The sequence below is a fragment of the Schistocerca piceifrons genome, chromosome 6 (assembly GCF_021461385.2).
Source record: "Schistocerca piceifrons isolate TAMUIC-IGC-003096 chromosome 6, iqSchPice1.1, whole genome shotgun sequence".
In the NCBI taxonomy this organism is placed as follows: domain Eukaryota; kingdom Metazoa; phylum Arthropoda; class Insecta; order Orthoptera; family Acrididae; genus Schistocerca; species Schistocerca piceifrons.
The window spans coordinates 216,927,491-216,948,121 of record NC_060143.1 but is presented as its reverse complement, the minus strand read 5'-3'; the positions used below and the strand labels follow the sequence as shown (position 1 = coordinate 216,948,121).

Genomic DNA, 20,631 nt, shown 5'->3' with positions numbered 1-20,631 from the left:
CGATGGGGAATTTCCCTTGTTAGCAAACTCCAAGAAATATCTTGCAGGGCAAAAACGTCGAATATCCTTCAGTCATGTACCTATCTGTTCTATTGAGATTTAGTACTAGACGAACAGAATATCCCGCAGAACCATACTAGAAAATTACAGATCTTAATGTATGATAAAAGCAGCCAAGCTCTCCACGCTGATTTACAAAGTATAGTTTTAGAAGAGTAGTGCTTGCACTCATTCAGTGAGCGAGCAGTGTGGCGTAGTTAGCATACATGGCACGGGTTTAGAAGGATGACAGTTGATATCCCTGTACCAACACTGTGATAGAGGTATCTCGTTTTATCCCCAAATCGTTTAACGCGAATGCCAGGGAGTTCTCTTAAAAGGGTACAGCTTATTTCCTTCATAGAATCAGAATCTGTGCTCCATCCCTTACTGATTCATAGTTGATGGGACATTATACCCTAATCTTCTTTCCTCCCTTTCTATTAATAACTTGGTGGTTTATCATAGTTTCAGATTCACTTGTTCATGATGATGATAAACCCATTTGTTGGCGACGATACCGTGCATTTAAACTGTATCACTGCAAACTACTGGGTGATCAAAAAGTCAGTATAAATTTGAAAACTTAATAAACCACGGAATAATGTAGATAGAGAGGTAAAAATTGACACACATTCTTGGAATGACATGGGGTTTTATTAGACCCGAAAAAAAAACAAAGTTCACAAAATGTCCGACAGATGCCACTGGACAGCAAAACGTCAGTGAGTGCGCATGATAATCGTGTATAAAAGAAGCTGTAATGAGAGAGAGAATCAGATGCACCAGCAGTCGCAGCATGTTGAGGTTACCTGAAAAGCTGTATTATCAGAATGGGGAATGTGCTAGTTCAGCGTTACGATCCTATCGCCATAGGAAGGGGATTCGAATGGGTAAAGGTCCGTTGAAAAATGCAGCTGTGGCGAGAATGATTTCGAAGTTCGAAGCCACGGGTTGTTTAGACGATAGACCCCGTAGTGGCCGACCGATCACAAGGCGTAATGCGGCTGAGACAGTTCAGGAAGAAATGGACACTGTAGCAGGTTCGTCTATGCACGGGGAAGTCAGCGATCGTGCAGTCGCACGTCGCACCGGCATTCCATACACTACTGTTTGGCTGGCACTGAGGCGTACCCTCCGACGCTATCCGTACAAAATCCATCGGCATCATGAACCGTTACCTGGCGATTTAGTTAAGCGGAGGGCATTTGCGGTGTGGGCGTTTCAAAAGATGGTGGAAGATGACGATTGGTTGAGTAACGTGTTGTGGACCGACGAAGCTCATTTCACGCTCCGAGAGTCTGTCAATGGCCACAACTGCAGAATTTGGGCTACCGAAAATCCTAGAACTGTCGTGGAAACTCCATTGCACGACGAGAAAGTCACGGTATGGGTTGTATTTACCACATCTACCGTTATCGGGCCTTATTTCTTCGAGGAAATGCGTGGTTCTGGTTTTGTAACTGCTACCATGACGGGTGAGAAGTACGCCGATATGTTACAGAATCGCATCATCCCCAGCCTGGCTGATAACACCTGCTGGAATGTACGATGTTTATGCAGGATGGCGCTCCACCCAAATATTGCGTGAAAGATCCCTTGCGCGCGTCGTTTGGTGATGATCGTGTGCTCAGCCGCCACTTCCGTCGTGCTTGGCCTCCCAGGTCCCCAGACTCAGTCCGTGCGAGTATTGGCTTTGGGGTTACCTGAAGTCGCAAATGTATCGTGATCGACCGACATCTGTAGGGATGCTGGAAGATAACATCCGACGCCAATGCCTCACCATAACTCCGGACATGCTTTACAGTGCTGTTCACAACATTATTCCTCGACTACAGCTATTGTTGAGGAATGATGGTGGGTATATTGAGCATTTCCTGAAAAGAACATCATCTTTGCTTTGTCTTACTTTGTTATGCTAATTATTGCTATTCTGATCAGATGAATAGCCATCTGTCGGACATTTTATGAACTTTGGTATTTTTTTGGTTCCAATAAAACCCCATGTCATTCCAAGCATGTATGTCAATTTGTACCTCTCTATCTACATTAATCTGTCGTTTATTCAGTTTTCAAATTTATACTGACTTTTTGATCACCTGGTATATAGGGTGATTCAACTGCCCTAATAATGGTTTTATACAACCCACAACACCTTAAAATTCCATATGCAAGATTTTCATATTCTCTCACTCACTACATGAAAAGTATTAGTCCTATAGAAAAAACGAACGGGAAATTTTTGTAGGTAATTTATTCTATTTAAATTTTGTACTGGAAGACGTTTTCAGTAGAGATCGTAGTTTTCGAAATATTCAAGCAAACCACGTTTTTCTTGAATAACCTTAAAACTGTGGCCTCCAGCGAAAACGAGTTCCAGAACAAAATTTAGTTACATTAAATTTCCCACAAAAAGTTGTTTTCATTTTTTTCTGTAGGACGACTAGTTTTTATGTAGTGAGCGAGAAAAAATGAAAATGCCGCATGTGGTATTTGAAGGCATTGCGGGTTGCAATAAACCAATTGGCAGGGGCAGGTGACTCACCCTGCGAGTATATAACGTGAGATATTGCAATATTAACTATCACACATCAGTATATTAGAGTTTATTCTGATTTTTCTGAGCCGTAAAATAACGCAGATGGTGGTATCACGCATATACATTCTGTCCAAGCTCTCAGCAACCACAGCTGCTACCTAGCTAAAGTTTTAAGGGGATTGGAAAAGTGCAACTTGGTAAAATGTATGTTGTTGTGGCGCTGGATTATCCGTAAAGGAGCGAGTGTTCTTGAGGCTCTTGCAGCGGAGAAAAATGCTCCAGTTATTTTTTGTCGGCAAGGCAAGTCTCCAAGTATATTTTCAAGATGTTTTTATTTATCTAGGCGAGAGGGTAGCGGAACATTTTTCTTGGCGTCATATTTCGTAGTGAATAAACGATGTCCCATTCCGGTTAGGAATATTGATTGCAAGCAGTGTGAAGCCTAAACTCTAACTACAACAGCCTATTTCGGATAGTATTTAGAAACTAAAGTGTCTAGTGGTTGAAATGAAATGCCAGTGATCGTATCTCATTGCCTAATACAGAATTTCATCCTGGGTGTGTGGAAGATCCTCGACGTTGTACATTAATGTCCTGAGCACTTTATCTTTGCAACTATGTTTGTATAACTTAGTTGACATTTGTGTTGTTATAGTTACGTAAACAAACACTCTGTTAAGGTGATCGCATTATACATCCTTACTTTCTGAACTCGAGGACGACACCGTGTACAGTGATACAGCATATAATTTTCCTGCATTCCACACATAATTCGACCGCTGCTATTACGTTGTAAACCAAAAGCACTCCGTCTTCAGGCCACAAGTGGCGCATGAGAACCATCCGACCGCCGTGTCATCCTCGGCTGAGGATGCGGATAGGAGGGGCGTGTGGTCAGCACACCACTCTCCCAGTCGTTATGATGTTTTTTTGGCGGCCTGGACGGTCACCCATCCAATTGCCGGCCACGCCCGACAGCGCTTAACTTCTGTGATCTGACGGGAACCGGTGTACCCACTTCGGCAAATCCGTTTTTCTCGTTGCCGGGAGCAGTGTTACATCTGACGCAGCCAAGGACTCGCTTTTCAAATGGCTTTAGGATTATCAGCCGAAATTTCGGAACAAGAAATAGTACTACCCTGTACGCAGGTCCGGAAGATGATAGACTATTTTTCGATTATTTGTAACTGTTCTCGTAATATCTGCATGCTCATCCATTGTGGAAACTTACATTGAACCACGACAAACGTTTCTGAGGAGCTGTTTTGTGGAGCTTTACGAGCAAATTACTCATCTGAACCCCATCAGTTCGTTTTGCTGCTGTGTCAGGTCTAGACCCCATGGACGTTCCTTCGTTTTCAGGCTGATTATGCAGGTACAAATGGGCCGAGGCATATTTGAGTATTTAAAAAGAACAACTGTTTTCATAAGAGGCCGTCCTTGAAAGTCCACAAAATCTGCTACACAGGGTTTCTCAAAAAGTGATTTACACTCTTTGAACTTCAATAACTGGGTAGGTATTACTGATAACGTGATAAAGATATGATTATATGGTGCTGATGTGATTAGTGTGTGTAGCCATTCATTTGTTTTCCTTTTGTTTGTTTTCAGTTGCCAGTAACTACACGTAAATAACAAGCTGAACCTCGTCCGAACAGGCCTCGGAAGGCCCAACGGGACCGACCGACCACCGTCACTGGATGCGAATATGGAGGGACATGTGGTCAGCACATCGCTCTCCCGACCTTTGTCAGATTTCGTGACCGGAGCCGCTATTTTTCCCCCAAGTAGCTGCTCAATTGGCCTCACAAGGGCTGATTGCACCCTTCGCACCCCCATCCCCCCTCTCCCCCGCCAAAAGCGCCCGATATACCCGGACGGTTACCCATCGAATTGCAAGACAAGCTCGACAGCTCTTAACTTCGGTGATCTGATGGATGGTTACCGGATTTACCTCTGCAGCAAGTACTTTGGCACACGTAGATAACAAGATGGCTAAAAACCTGTCCTTGGACCAAAGAAAGTGGCTTTAAGATGTTACCTGAAATGCGAATACATAAAAGAAGTGCCGAGACGATGGCGGGCACAGTTTGATACTGCGCCACCGTAATATGTAACAATGATGAAATTACGCGACAAATTTACGAGGGAAGGAAGTGTACGTGATCTGAAGAAGGAACGGTGTGGGAGGAAGAAATCAGTAGCGGACTAAACAGGAGTGAGCGCAGTGGTACAAGCTTCCACAAGATCCTCAAAGAAGTCCATACGGCAAGCTGCGTGTGAATCAGGTGTAAGCAAGTCAAGTGTACACTGTTTTTAAACCCAAACAAAGTGGATACCTTACATTCCCAAGAACAATGTGGTTAGGCGCCTCGAATTTTGTGACTGGATTTGTTATCATGAACAGTTGACTGATGTTATTGCTTGGTTTGATGAGATGACGTTTCAGCTGAATGAAACTACCGGTCGCCATAACTGTGTATCCTGGTCAAGAGATAACCCCATTATACGGAAAAACAAGCTGTTAATGTACCTGGGTTATCAATGTTGCGCGTTATGTCCGTTAGAGAACTTTTAGGATCATTCTTTTCTAAAGGAACAGTGATAGGTGTAAAGTACCTTAACATGTTGCAGAAACGAATTGTGCCAGCCGTTAACCAACTGTATGGAGATCACGATTTTTTGCGAAGAAGATGGTGCACCGTCAGATTACCTTTGTGACGCGTGCGGCAAGATTTGCTGAGTCTTGGATAGGCCGGGAAGTAAGTGCTGAGTTTCCACCCAGATCCCCCGATCTATCATCGTTAGAATTCTTTCTGAAGGACTCCGTTTACGCTAAGAGCCACTCAAGTACGGCTAGAGCCATGAGAGAGGCGATTGTGACTGCCTGTGCATCAACTCCAATGAAACCATAAAGCGTGTGTCGATCTGTTCCGTAGTGAAGCAGACGCCGTATTGCTGCTGATGTAGTTTTGAACAACTTCAACAGCAAAACATTACTAGTGACATCGTGACCATCTGAGTGACTTAAAAAATCGTAGTTTTCGTTATCCTTGTTCGAGTTCAGCAGTTACATACAACTGCTTGTTCACAGAAAGATCCGTACCTAAAGACTGTAAAATTGCTGAAGTCACACCAATACCAAACATGGGAAAATAGAACTAATAGGCTGAATTGCAGGCTCATATCGCTAATGTCGATTTGCAGTGGGGTTTTGGAACACATACAGCGTTCGAACGTTATGAATTACCTAGAAGGAAACGATTTATCGACCCATAGTCAGCACGGATTCAGAAAATATCGTTCTTGTGAAACACAACTAGCTCTTTAGACTAATTAAGTAATATGTGCTATTGAAAGGGAATGTCATATTGACTCCATATTTTTAGATTTCCAGAAGGCTTTCGACACCGTTCCTCACAAGCGTCTTCAAACCAAACTGCGTTCCTACGGAATATTGCCTCAGTTGTGCGACTGGATTCGTGACTTCCTGTCAAAAAAGTCGCAGTTCGTAGTAATAGACTGAAAGTCATCGAGTAAAACGTAAGGAATATCCGGCGTTCCTCAAGGAAGCGTTATAGGCCGTCTATTGTTCCTAATCTTTATTAACGACGTAGGAGACATTCTGAGTAGCGTCTTAGATTGTTTGCAGATGATGCCATCATTCACCGTCTTGTAAAGTCATGGGATGACCAAAACGAATTGCAAAATGATTTAGATAAGATATATGCATGGTGCGAAAAGTGACAATTGACCCTGAATAGAAAAACGTTTGAAGTTATTCACAAAATGGTGCAAATGGCTCTGAGCACTATGGAACTTAACATCTATGGGCATCAGTCCCCCAGAACTTAGAATTACTTAAACCTAACGAACCTAAGGACATCACAAAACACCCAGTCATCACGAGGCAGAGAAAATCCTTGACCCCGCCGGGAATGGAACCCGGGAACCCGGGCGCGGGAAGCGAGAACGCTACCGCACGACTACGAGCTGCGGACTATTCACATTAGTAGTAAAAGAAATCCGATAAATTTTGATTACGCGATGAGTCACACAAATCTGAAGGCTGCTCAAAAATGGCTCTGAGCACTATGGGACTCAACTGCTGAGGTCATTAGTCCCCTAGAACTTAGAACTAGTTAAACCTAACTAACCTAAGGACATCACAAACATCCATGCCTGAGGCAGGATTCGAACCTGCGACAGTAGCGGTCTTGCGGTTCCAGACTGCAGCGCCTTTAACCGCATGGCCACTTCGGCCTCTGAAGACTGCAATTTCCATTATATACTAAGGGATTACAATTACAAATTACCTAAATTGGAACGATCACATAGATAATGTTGTGGGTAGAGCAAACCAAAGACTGCGATTCATTCGCAGAACACTTAAAAGCTGCAACAGGTCTACTTACGGAGACTGCTTGCACCACGCTTGATCGTCATATTATGGAGTATTGCTGTGTGGTGTGCGATCCGCGTCAGGTGAAAGTGACGGATAACATCAAAAAAGTTGAGAGAAGGGCAGATCGTTTTGTATTATCGCTAAATAGGGAAGATAGTGCCACAGACATGTTACGTTCATTAGAGTAAAAATCATTAAAACAAAGGCGTTTTTCATTGCGACGGGATCTTCTCATGAAATGTCAATCACCAGTTTTCTTCCCCGATTGCGAAAACATTCTGCTGGCACCAACCTACACAGGGAGAAATGATCATCAGGATAAATTATGATAAATCAGGGTTCGCATAGAAAAATTTAAGTGCTCGTTTCCCGCGCGCCGCTGGAGGGTGCAACGGCAGAGAGACAGCTTGAAGGTGGTCTATTGAACCCTCTGCCAGCAACTTTATTGTGAATGTTGTTGTTGTGGTCTACAGTCCAGAAACTGGCTTGATGCAGCTCTCCATGCTACTCTATCCTGTGCAAGCTTCTTCATGTCCCAGTAGCTACTGCAACCTACATCCTTCTGAATCTGTTTAGCGTATTCATCTCTTGGTCTCCCTCTACGATGTTTAGCCTACACGCTGCCCTCCAATACTAAATTGGTAATCCCTTGATGACTCAGAACATGTCCTACCAACCGATCCCTTCTTCTAGTCAAGTTGTGCCACAAATTTCTCTTCTCTCCAATTCTATTCAATACCTCCTCACTAGTTACGTGATCTATCCATCTAATCTCCAGCATTCTTCTGTAGCACCACATTTCGAAAGCTTCTATTTTCTTCTTGTCTAAACTATTTATCGTCCATGTTTCACTTCCATACATGGCTACACTCCCTACAAATACTTTCAGAAACGACTTCCTGACACTTAAATCTATACCCGATGTTAACAAATTTCTCTTCTTCAGAAGCGCTTTCCTTGCCATTGCCAGTCTACATTTTATATCCTCTCTACTTCGACAATCACCAGTTATTTTGCTCCCCAAATCGCAAAACTCATTTACTTCTTTAAGTGTCTCATTTCCTAATCTAATTCCCGCTGCATCACCCGATTTAATTCGACTACATTCCATTATCCTCGATTTGCTTTTGTTGATGTTCATCTTATACAGGGTGTTACAAAAAGGTACGGCCAAACTTTCAGGAAACATTCCTGAAGTGGACATGTGTCCGGAAACGCTTACTTTCCATGTTAGAGCTCATTTTCTTACTTCTCTTCAAATCACATTAATCATGGAATGGAAACACACAGCAACAGAACGTAACAGCCTGTCTTCAAACACTTTGTTACAGGAAATGTTCAAAATGTCCTCCTTTAGCGAGGATACATGCATTCACCCTCCGTCGCATGGAATCCCTGACACGCTGATGCAGCCCTGGAGAATGGCGTATTTTATCACAGCCGTCCACAATACGAGCACGAAGAGTCTCTAGATTTAGTACCGGGGTTGCGTAGACAAGAACTTTCAAATGCCCCCATAAATGAAAGTCAAGAGGGTTGAGGTCAGGAGAACGTGGAGGCCATGGAATTGGTCGCCTCTACCAATCCATCGGTCACCGAATCTGTTGTTGAGAAGCGTACGAACACTTCGACTGAAATGTGCAGGAGCTCCATCGTGCATGAACCACATGTTATGTCGTAATTGTAAAGGCACATGTTCTAGCAGCACAGGTAGAGTATCCCGTATGAAATCATGGCGGTGAATCGAGGACGTACAGTACATACTAACGAAACTAAAATGAACTCTAACATGGAAATTAAGCGTTTCGGGACACATGTCCACATAACATCTTTTCTTTATTTGTGTGTAAGGAATGTTTCCTGGAAGTTTGACCGTACCTTTTTGTAACACCCTGTACACTCCTTTCAAGACACTGTCCATTCCGTTCAACTGCTCTTGCAGGTCCTTTGCTGTCTCTGACAGAATTGCAATGTCATCGGCGAACCTCAAAGTTTTGGTTTCTTCTCCGTGGATTTTAATTCCTACTCCGAAATTTTCCTTTGTTTCCTTGACTGCTTCCGCAATAAACAGATTGAATAACATCGGAGATAGGCTAAAACCCTGTCTCACTCCCTTCCCGACCGCTGAGAATAGCAGAGTAATAACGTAGTTGCAGATGCAGAGTAATTAAAGTTCATAAAATGTAAGCCTATTTGTGGGACACCTTGTATGTGGAAGACTAACCACTTAATAATAATACTACTACTACTAATAATAAGGACAATAACAATAATAACAGGCCCGATCCAACCGCTTAGGAATATAACCAAAAGTCCTCCAAGATATTTCTCTCGACTTATTACGCAGCACTGCGGGGAACTTATTCGGGAAACCCTTCGGTGTTGGTGCGTATACAGCTAAGACAGGGGAAGCCCCGGGACTGCGGCGGCGGCTATGGGTCTTCTGGCGCGTCCGCGGCCGTTGCTACTCACCGGCACGAGGAACTTGCGGACCTCGGCGAGTGCGTAGGCGATGCGCGCGTGTGCCTCCGCGGGCGGCGCGAACGCCGTGATCTCGACGTGCAGGTCGTCGTTGAAGTGGGCGTACTTGGGGTCGCTGGACGCGCGCAGCTCCTCCTCCTGGAACAGACAGAGGCGGGCTTCACGCGTGGGCCACCCAGGGGTCGGGGACCTTGCCGCAGGGCGCGCGGCGTGTTGCGGCCGCGTAGCTCGTGAGCTACATACCGATACATAGTAGAGACGTGGAAATGAATTGATACATCAATTTAATATCCAGACAGAGAGGTCGAAATGCACTACTGCCCATTAAAATTCCTACACCACGAAGATGACGTGCTACACACGCGAAATTTAACCAACAGGAAGAAGATGCTGTGATATGCAAATGATTAGCTTTTCAGAGCATTCACACAAGGTTGGCTGACATGACGAAAGTTTCCAATCGATTTCTCATACACAAACAGCAGTTGATCGGCGTTGCCTGGTGAAACGTTGTTGTGATGCCTCGTGTGAGGAGGAGAAATGCGTACCATCCCGTTTCCGACTTTGAAAAAAGTCGGATTGTAGCCTATCGCGATTGCGGTTTATCGTACCGCGACATTGCTGCTCGCGTTGGTCGAGATCCAATCACTGTTAGCAGAATATGGATTTGGTGAGTTCAGGAGGGTAATACGGAACGCCATGCTGGATCCCAACGGCCTCGTATCAGTAGCAGTTGAGATGACAGGCATCTTATCCGCATGGCTGTAATGGATCGTGTAGCCACGTCTCGATCCCAGAGTCAACAGATGGGGACGCCTGCAAGACAACAACCATCTGCACGAACAGTTCGACGACGTCTGCAGCAGCATGGACTATAAGCTCGGAGACCATGGCTGCGGTTACCCTTGACGCTGCATCACAGACAGGAGCGCCTGCGATGGTATACTCAACGACGAACCTGGGTGTACGAATGGTAAAACGTCATTTTTTTCGGATGAATCCTGGTTCTGGTTTCAGCATCATGATGGTCGCATCCGTGTTTGGCGACATCGGGGTGAACGCACACTGGAAGCGTGTATTCGTCATCGCCATACTGGCGTATCATCCGGTGTCATAGTATGGGGAGCCACTGGTTACACGTCTCGGTCACCTTGTGTTCGCATTGATGGCACTTTGAACAGATGTGTTACGACCCGTGACTCTACCCTTCATTCGATCTCTGCGAAACCCTACATTTCAGCAGGATAATGCAAGACCGCATGTTGCAGGTCCTGTACGGGCCTTTCTGGATACAGAAAATGTTCGACTGCTGCCCTGGCCAGCACATTCTCCATATGTCTCACCAATTGAACGTCACAGACAGAACTTAAGAGTTTAACTCCGTGTTTGGTGCTCCTTTTATTATGGAATACATGATATGAATGCAAGCTGTTCAAAAATGGCTCTGAGCACTATGGGACTTAACATCTAGGGTCATCAGTCCCCTAGAACTTAGAACTACTTAAACCAAACTAACCTAAGGACGTCATACAACACCCAGTTATCACGAGGTAGAGAAAATCCCTGACCCCGCCGGGAATCGAACCCGGGAAACTAGGCGTGGGAAGCGAGAACGCTACCGCACGACCACGAGCTGCGGACAATGCGAGCTGTTTAAAAGCAACAGGACACTGAGGATATCTCAAAAACGCGTTCTTGTAGCTGTAATATGTTATAATAAAATGAGAGGATACTACACCTCGGTAGATGAAGGGTTCCCGCAACTGATACTTTCAGTGTTATAACTTGTGTGCTATCAAAGTATACCATTTCAGTACTACGATGCAATGATGATCCAACTAAAACACGTCGTTTATGGTGCAATTGGTCATAGTTAAATATCATAATGACATTTGTAGATAAATCCTTAAAACATTGTCAATTGTATAACTGAAGTGCTGCTGCTGTGTGAAGCCGTAGCGTAACTGATACGCCGGCGCGGTAGCTCAGAGGGTTAGCTGCCATCTGTACTAGAGAACTGAGTGAACGGATTAACGATGAACCTGAACTGGTGTCATGGGACGTCCGCCCCGAACAAATGCAACGAACAAAATGAGATCAGAAAAAAGAGGTACTGTAGTGAACACAGAGAGGAAGGTAGCAGGATGACGACTCGCTGTTTTCAAATTATATTTCAGTTTTTTTTTCTTTTCTAAAAGGTTTTGTTTCTTTCTTACTAATTAAATATTAGCAATACTTACAATAGTCGATGTTATAAACTATAAATAATGTATTTGCTATAGTTCATGGTGCGTAGTCCAGCGCCTGGAATGCTCCTCCAATGGCCCGAAATTTTAAAGTGACTCCCCCCCCCCCCCTTATGTCAGAAAGTAAACACATATTACACACTGGAAGTATTTGCTGTTATCTAACTTTATGCAAAATGTATATACCGGTACCTGTCTCTGAAAGAGATAAGTCGACACAAGGCTCCGGGAGTAGATAATATTCCGTCAGAGTTACTGATGGCCTTGGGAGAGCCAGGCCCGACAAAACACTTCCATTTGGTGAGCAAAGAAAGCAGGTGTTGACAGGTATGAAAATTACCGAACTATCAGTTCAATAAGTCACGGTTGCAAAATGCTAACACGAATTCTTTACAGAAGAATGGAATAACTGGTAGAAGACAACCTCGAGAAAGATCAGTCTTGATTCCAGAGAAATGTAGAAACACGCGAGGTCATACTGACCCTACAACTTGTCATAGAAGACAAGTTAAGGAAAAGCAAACCTTCGTTTATAGCATTTATAGACTTAGAGAGAGCATTTGACAATGTTGACTGCAACACTCTCTCTCAAATTCTGAAGGTGGCAGTTGTAAAACACAGGGAGAGAAAGGCTATTTACAATTTTCACAGAATCCAGGAGGCGGTTATAAGAGTTGAGGGTCATGAAAGGGAAGCAGTGGTTGAGAAGGGAGCTAGACAGGGTTGTAGCCTATCCCCGGTGTTATTCAATCTGTATATTGAGCAAGCAGTAAAGGAAAGAAAAGAATAATTTGGAATTCGAATTAAAGTCCAGGGAGAAGAAATAAGAACTTTGCGGTTTGCCGATGATATTGTAATTCTGTCAGAGAGAGCAAATAACTTGGAAAAGCAGTGGAACGGAATGGACAGTGTCCTGAATATAGCATGAACATCAACAAAGGGTAAACGAGGATGACGGAATGTAGCCGAATTAAATCAAGTAATGTTGAAGGAATTAGGTTAGGATGTGAGACACTTAAAATAGTTTTGTTATTTGGGAAGTAAAATAACTGATGATGGTCGAAGTAGGGAGTAGTCTTGCAATGGCAAGAAAAGCATTTCTGAAGAAGAAAAATTTGTTAACATGGAGTATAGATTTAAGTCTCAGGAAGTCCTTTCTGAAAGTATTTGTATGGAGTGTAGGTATATGTGGAAGTGAAACATGTACGATAAACAGTTTAGATAAGAAGGGAATACAAGTTTTTGAAATGCAGTGCTTCAGAGGAATGCTGAAGATTAGATGGATAGATCACATAACTAGTGAGGAGGTACTCCATAGAATTGGGGAAAAGAGAAATTTGCAGTACAGCCTGACTAGAAGAAGGAATCGGTTGGTAGAACACTTTCTGAGATATGAAGGGATCACCAGTTTAGTATTAGAGGGAAGCGTGGGAGTTCGGAATAGTAGAGGGAGATCAAGAGATTAATACTTTGAGCAGATTCAGAAGGATGTAGGTTGCAGTAATTGCTAGATGAAGAGGCTTGCACAGGATGGAGTAGCATGGAGAGCTGCATCAAGCTAGTTTTTGGACTGAAGACCACAACAACAACAACACCTATCTCTTGATTTTATGGACTGCCTCATGTTCGTATCCTCACAGGAATCCCAGTGATGGTGAGCTGCTTCGAAGAAAATTCCTTTTCCATTCAAATGAAAGTACGACACGAGTCCAAACCTTGAAACGTATGTGATGATGTACATCTTTTCAGTGTGATGGTAGTCAATGAAACACATCGAATATTACGGATGGGTAAACCGTCATTAGATACTATATTTGAACTACATTCAGTTAAAATCGCAAATAAGGCGGAGATTCAATTGAGTTAACGAATGACTGGTACCCAGTATGTACGTCAGATCTTTGTACAGCTTTATGTACTGTTCTTCTATCAGAAATTCGCTGTTCAAGACATTGACAAGTCCAGAATCCTCTTCGCGATTTTCGCCATTCTCCTTCGGAAATCGAAAACAGAGGTAACGCGTCTATGTTTCGCTCGTCCATGTTCAGAAAGAAGCTGGAGAGTGGTGTGCTCGCAAATCACGATGAGGATCACGTTTCGTGAGATATAGCAGGTCGTTTTGTAGCGCGCAGCAACTACTACGAACACCACATCTAGCGGCTTCGCCATGAGGAACACGTCCCGTGTGAGAACGGCTTTACAGTGCGTGACGGAGGGTACACTGTGTGGCAGTGTAATTTCCATCTTTTCCTATTGAGTGGCGATTACTTTCTGGGAATGTGTGAGCTCGAATCTCTAATTTTAGCCTCATGGTATTTTTACGAGGTATGTATAGGAGGAAATAATGTTTTCGTTGACTCTTCTAGCAACGTACGCTCTCAGAACTTCAACAGTAAACTACAAATTAATGAGAACAGCTCTCCTCTAGCAAGTGCCACTGTAGTTAACTGAACATCTCTGTGGCATTTCCGAGCTTACTAAATGAACCCGTAGTGAAACGTGTTGCTCTTCTTTGGATTTTCTCTGTTTCCTCTGCCAATCCTATCTGGTACGGATCCCATACCTGCGAGCAATATTCGAGTACTGACAGAACGAGGATTTTGCAAGCTACCTCCTTTGTTGATGAACAACGTTTCCTGGAGGTGCTTCCAATGAATCTGTCCGGCAACTACCTTACTTGGGATTAGTTTTTGTGGTATCGATAGCTACGATGGCACGGCGTAGGTGCAAGTTCTTAGGTTGGCACTAAAACACCGACACCGACGACAGCGCCCCCTATCCGGCGCTGTGCAGCTCTACGAACGCCGCTCCAGATTCAGCCCATTTGATTCCGAGTAGACGACCAAGCAACATTGCTTCTAATTCATAGTGGGCGAGCTACTACAGATTTTGTCTTGGTAACTTGATGTACAGCTTCGCACCTACGTGCTCATCTCAGCCAAAGGTAAGTAAATAGAAAAACCTCACCTGCTCCTCCTAGCTTCCTACATTCAGCCTACCCTTCAGTTTACAGCAGCAGACCAACGCGCCGCTTCTCTGTGGGATACAAAAGTTTTATGTGGTCCTTCCGCTTCAGATCGCTCCGTGCGCATAGTTCTAGATATTTTATGGAAGTAACTGCTTCTAGTGATTGTTCTGCACTTGTCGTATCACACAGTAATGGGTCTTTCTGTCAATGTTTGGGCAGAAATACATTTGTTTATGTTAACACTCAACTACCATTCACTACACCAATTGTCAATTATTTGCAGATCTTCCTGAAACTTGCTTCAGTTTTCTACCTTTTCGAATTTTCTGTATACAGAAGCATCATCCGCGAAAAGCCCTACGGAACTTTCAATGTTGTCTACTGCGTCACCAATGTATATAGTGAAGCGTAGTAGTCCTGTAACACCCCCTTCGTGTACCCTCGAAGATACTTTTACGTCTGAAGACCTCTCTCCGTTGAGAACCTACACCGAGATGTACATACATAGTTTGAAAGCCACCGCGTAGTGCATGGCGGAGTGTATTTGCACCACTACCAGTCATTTCTCTTTCTTTTATACTCGCAAATAAAGAGAGGGAAAAACACCTGTCGGTAGGCCTCCGTAAGAGCCCTAATTTCCTTTTCTTTTAAATTTGGCTTTCTTACGTGAAATGTACTTTACCAGCAGTAGAAACATCCTTCAGTCAGCTTTAAATGCCGGTTCTCTATAGGTTCTCAGTAGTGTTTCTCGGAAAGAACGCCGTCTTGCTTCCAGTGATTCTCATATGAGTTTACCAAACATCTCCATAATGTCTGCTTGTTGATCGAATGTACTGGTAAAAAAATGTAGGAGCCCGCCTCTGAGTTGTTTCGGTGTCTTCCTTTAATCCGACCTGATGGAGCTGTGTTCTGTTCATCAGAAACTTTCCAATCCAAACACATAGTTGGTCAGATATTCCTTTTTCCCTTTCTTCGTCCTAAGAAAGTCGATGGAATGAATTCATTTCCTGAGCGCCCGAAAAATATGGAAATCGCTTGTGGACAGACCAGGTCTGTATGGAAGGTGTGTCAGGGGTTCCCAGCGAAATTCCTGCAATGTGGTCGATACAGCACTGCTTATATATGGGCAGACACTGCCCTGCAGCAATATGACTCCATTCGTCAATATTCCCGGGCGTTTCGACTTTAATTAACCCGTAGTGAAACGTGGCCACTTTGCAAATATTGAAGTGCGCCATCAAGTCCAATGTTCAGTTAACTCCCCATGAGATTTCCATATCTCTGGAGCCCTGGAGAAAAACAATCGTGGCCCTCTATTTGTTTCGGAATGTTAGGTGGACGCTTGGGTACAATCAAGGTTCCATACTCGCGCACAGACATTTTTCCATGAAGACACTGACCGATTTGTCTCACAGTGGGATAACTGTATTAACGCTTACGGTGGTTAATTTTGAAATAAGCTACAGTTTACTTACTTTTTGTCCGTCTGTCACGTTTTTACTTATGTTAATTGGTACATTAATTAATGATTGCTATACTACAATTCAGATCTTCTTTGGAATAACAAGGGAGAATTTCTCACTACTAGGTGAACAACACGTAGTGAAAACTCAGCTGCAGTATCAGTATTTTAAGAAAAATGAAAAATGGAAATGAGCGTTTGGCGTCATTGACCGGGAGACCCCTTGCGGGGCAGGTCCGGCTGCTTTGGTGCAAGTTTTATTACATTCAGTGCCATGTTGGGCGACCTGCGCGCCGGATGGGGATGAAATAATGATGAAGACAACACAACGCCCAGCCCCTGCACGACGGAAATCCTCGACCCAACCGGCAATTGAACCCGAGCCCAGAGGATGGCAATCCGTCGCACTGACAGCTCAGCTATCGTGGCGGACAATTTTTGAAGAACAATTGAGCAACGTGATACTGCCGAGTCACTTCGTGTGACATCACCACCGTGCCGAATAATCGCCCTGCAAAGAAATCTGTGCTACGCAGGACAGTCATTAAAGAGGCGCAGACGGTAAATCTGCTACGATTACAAGGCACGTCATAACTCGTGGCTTTGCGAGCAAGACATGGAATAATTTAGCTCAGGAAGTGTAATTTGAATTGTGAAGTATTAACAATAGTTTCTGTCACGTTCATTAGTGTACAAAGATTAGCCGAAAGATGTAGTGGTGTGATTTTCAAAGACGATATTTTTGTGTATTTGAATGATTAATTACATAAAGCATGAATCTACAAAGGCGAACGTTTTTTACTGCACAGTTTCGGAGGTCTTATTCCGGCTTTATCAGATGGAAAGGGAAAAATAAAAAGTAGGTAGCATCTCAACAAACTCATGAATTTTAATTTCAGTAATAATGAGTCTTGGCCAGTGTGCGAGTAGTTTCATTACAGGCTCACAGCAAGAGTGGCAGACTGACGAACTACGTGGTCCGTCTGTGCTGGGACGAGGACATTACATGAATACGCCAGGTTGGAGGACAGTTTCAGACTTTCAGTGCTCTGCTTTGAGGCAGAAAGACACAACTAGGGCCCTTATACGTGCTGCTTAGCCAGCAGAAATGGCTATCTGCGGTTACAAAGAGGAGCAAACCGCAAGCACACCCGCTCTGGTGGCTGACTTACGTCACATTCAGTGGCGACATCATTGTATACCAATTACACATGCGTTAACAGCGAAATAACGTACGGCTTACGAAGGAGGATGTAAGAAAGAAACTATCACATGCAAACAGCCCATTCCTCGCTCATAAAAGACGTCTACTAGAATGAAACATTGACTCCAGTTTCACGAGGAAATTTCTGAAAGTGGTCACTTATAGCCTAGCAGTGTGTTGTTGTGCGTCACGGACCGCGGTAAAAACATGAAAAGAAGGTAATCGAAGAGTCTGAGATGTGGTGCTACGGAATGGTGCTGACATTTAATTGGATTCTCCAGAGGATCAACTGGGAAAAATATGTAAAAAGCAGTAATTGCAACAGGGGACTGGATGATAGGACATGGATTAAGGCCTAAGGGAATAACTTCCATTGTGCTAGAGGTAGTCCTAGAGGGAAACAACAGTAGAAGAAGACAAAAACTTGAGTAGACAGTGTGTTTCCCATTACTATTACACACTTTTGGGCTAGAGGGGATTAGTGGATGAAGTTTTCTCTGGGAAACCACGTCCGCAAATGTACAGTTTGGTTACAAAATGAGACGATCGGATTATTTTCAAATCTGCCGCTTCACGGCAAGCAAAAAAACTGAGGAAAGGATACCATCGTCAGTTTTCGTTGTAATTATTATGACATTATATACAATTTTCGTCGGATCACAATAACGGCGGCGAGAAACTAGTACGTCAGCAGCTAAGAGGATCTGCTGGTGCTCCACGGACCGTGACACACTCTCGACTTCGAGGAGAACGTCCTTGGTCACGTGGAAGAGAATCCGACAACGAGTATTTGGAACATGTCGACACCATGGGCGTGTGTGGTGCATACATGTCAGAACTCCGTTTGCTCAATGTGAGTCCCGTGAAGAGGTTTCAAAGTTATCAGATCTTCAAACTTCTTTCACATCCAAATGGTAAACTTGTAAACATGAGTTACTTATCAAAACTTACAGAGAAAGTCCCCTCTACAACCGGTATACGAATAAATATTGTGGTTTCACAGTATCCATTAACAGGCTTCTACAACCAATAGAAGCCTGTTAATGAATGCGAGATGTACACGGTGTAATACTAATCTGTGGCCACAATTTCAGGAAACTTTCGTCACAGACAGGGGAAGAGAATATATTCAGGAAACATCCGAAATTTTAGAGGATGAAAATACACACAAAAAAAAAGTTTTGCATCACCTCGGTGCAACCATATCGGCAGTATATTGTCGAGGCATTTGTCTTCATGGAAGACAATTCGCGCCCCCATCGTTAACATCTTGTGAATGACTCCCTTCAGGTTAACGACATCGCTCGACTAGAGTGTCCAGCATGTTCTCCAGAATATCGAACATGCCTGGGACAGATTGAAAAGGGCCGTTTATGGACGATGTGACCCACCAACCACTTTGAGGGGTCTACGCCGAATCGCCGTTGAGGAGTGGGACAGTCTTGACCAACAGTGCCCTGATGTACTTGTGGATAGTGTGCCACGACGACTACACGTATGCATCAATGCAAGAGGAAGTGCTACTGGATATTAGAGGTACCGGTGTGTGCAGCAATCTGGATCACCACCTCTGACGGTCTCGGTGTATGGTGGTACAACAGGCAATGTGTGGTTTTCATGAGCGATGAAAAGGGCGGAAATGATGTTTATGTTGGCCTCTATTCCAGTTTCGTGTGCAGTTTCCGGAACTATCGGAACCGAGGTGATGCAAAACTTTTTTTGATGTGTGTATTTTCATCCTCTAAAATTTCGGATGTTTCCTGAATATATTCTCTTCCCCTGTCTGCGACGAAAGTTTCCTGAAATTCTGGCCACAGATTAGTATTACACCGTGTACATCTCGCGAACAAAATATGAAAGTAAGGCCGTCCAGGGTGGCCGAGCGGTTCTAGGCACTTCTGGAACCGCGCGACCGCTACGGTCGCAGGTTCGAATCCTGCCTCGGGCATCGATGTGTGTGATGTCCTTAGGTTAGTTAGGTTTAAGTAGTTCTAAGTGCTAGGGGACTGATGACCTCAGAAGTTAAGTCCCATAGTGCTCAGAGCTATTTGATCCTATGAAAGTAACATTAGAGAATCGTATCAACATTCGTGCCTCCTGCGCACCTTTGCCATTAGAACATGGAAGGGAAGAAGCGGCTATGGAACAAGAAGTTCTCTCCACCACCCACCGTAAGGTGGCTTCTGAAGTGTAAGTGTAGATGAAATAGAAAAGAGGGAAGTACAAGCAAAGGTTCCAAGTAATCGAAAATGTGTAGGCGTAGTTTCCCTAATACTATAACAGACGATCCATCAATCATAAACACATAAAAAATTCGGTTAATGACCCGTTCTAGCTCCTTCGTGTACCGCATGTCCTGCAGCGCGCAACGGAGAATTCGGAAAATTTGTTAACAGGAGAACGCACAATGGCAAGGAAAATATTCGAGATACGCAGTTTAAGTCTCTTAATCATACTGAAATTCTTCAATGAATGTAAAGCACTAATAGTACTCCGACTTACGTTTCACTGATAAACCTAACCAAGAATTTTTTTACAAAGCGCAAAGTGCATTGCCCGCTGTCGTGCTCATTAGCAGATTTTTCAAAGGCGTGGAAGCTTTTGTGCCGCCTTTCTGGAGAAGAGCTTCTGCTGAAGATTGCCTGGTAACGACGGTAGCGGGCTGGAGAGTAACAAGGAGGAGGCAGCTCCCTTCTTAGAGAAAAAACGCCCTTGCAACCACATCATGTTTCGTGAATCTATAAGTTGCCTTTGGTTTCCTGCCCATATAATTCTGACAGAAATATGTACATGCCTGCTCTGTTTTTCACATGTCACGACCTTGTAACCAAGGTCTGGCCAAGATTTGGGCACCCAGAGCGGTCTTACGCTCAGCACTCCGGCTTCCCCCACCACTGCGCTATTCCGAACATGTATAGGAGTGAGACAACTGTAAACGGAAGGCTGCATACGCTTGAAGTTAAAAAGATGTGTTTTCGACACAGTGTAACTACTTCTAAGAGTCGAATATTGCAGGATGTTTCTATAGCCAGGGTTTCATTATGTTATTAAATAAATACATTAGATAGCGAAAATACTATGGGTAGAACTTCAAAAAGCTTTACAAACAGATATTTAACATAAAGTTGTGATGTTTTATACATTTCGCCTTTAGAATTTAGAATATATCTGTAACTATGGTTCGCGATAGAGTGAAACGCACGGATTTACGCAATTTAGAGTTTGTCTAACGAAAAAAGGTTTGGCAGGAGTTCGTCAGTTTCATAACAAAAGAAAAACGTTAACGC

At 43.8% G+C, this 20,631-nt stretch overlaps 1 protein-coding gene across 1 annotated transcript in view; it reads right to left on the bottom strand.

Annotated features, from left to right (window-relative positions):
* LOC124803244 (KH domain-containing, RNA-binding, signal transduction-associated protein 3-like) overlaps window positions 1-20,631 on the bottom strand; it is a 618,276-nt gene that overhangs the window by 65,353 nt on the left and 532,292 nt on the right. Inside the window, exon 5 of the mRNA XM_047264425.1 lies at window positions 9,456-9,602. Within this exon, the coding sequence (XP_047120381.1) occupies window positions 9,456-9,602 (147 nt within the window). The remainder of the gene's footprint in view (window positions 1-9,455; window positions 9,603-20,631) is intronic.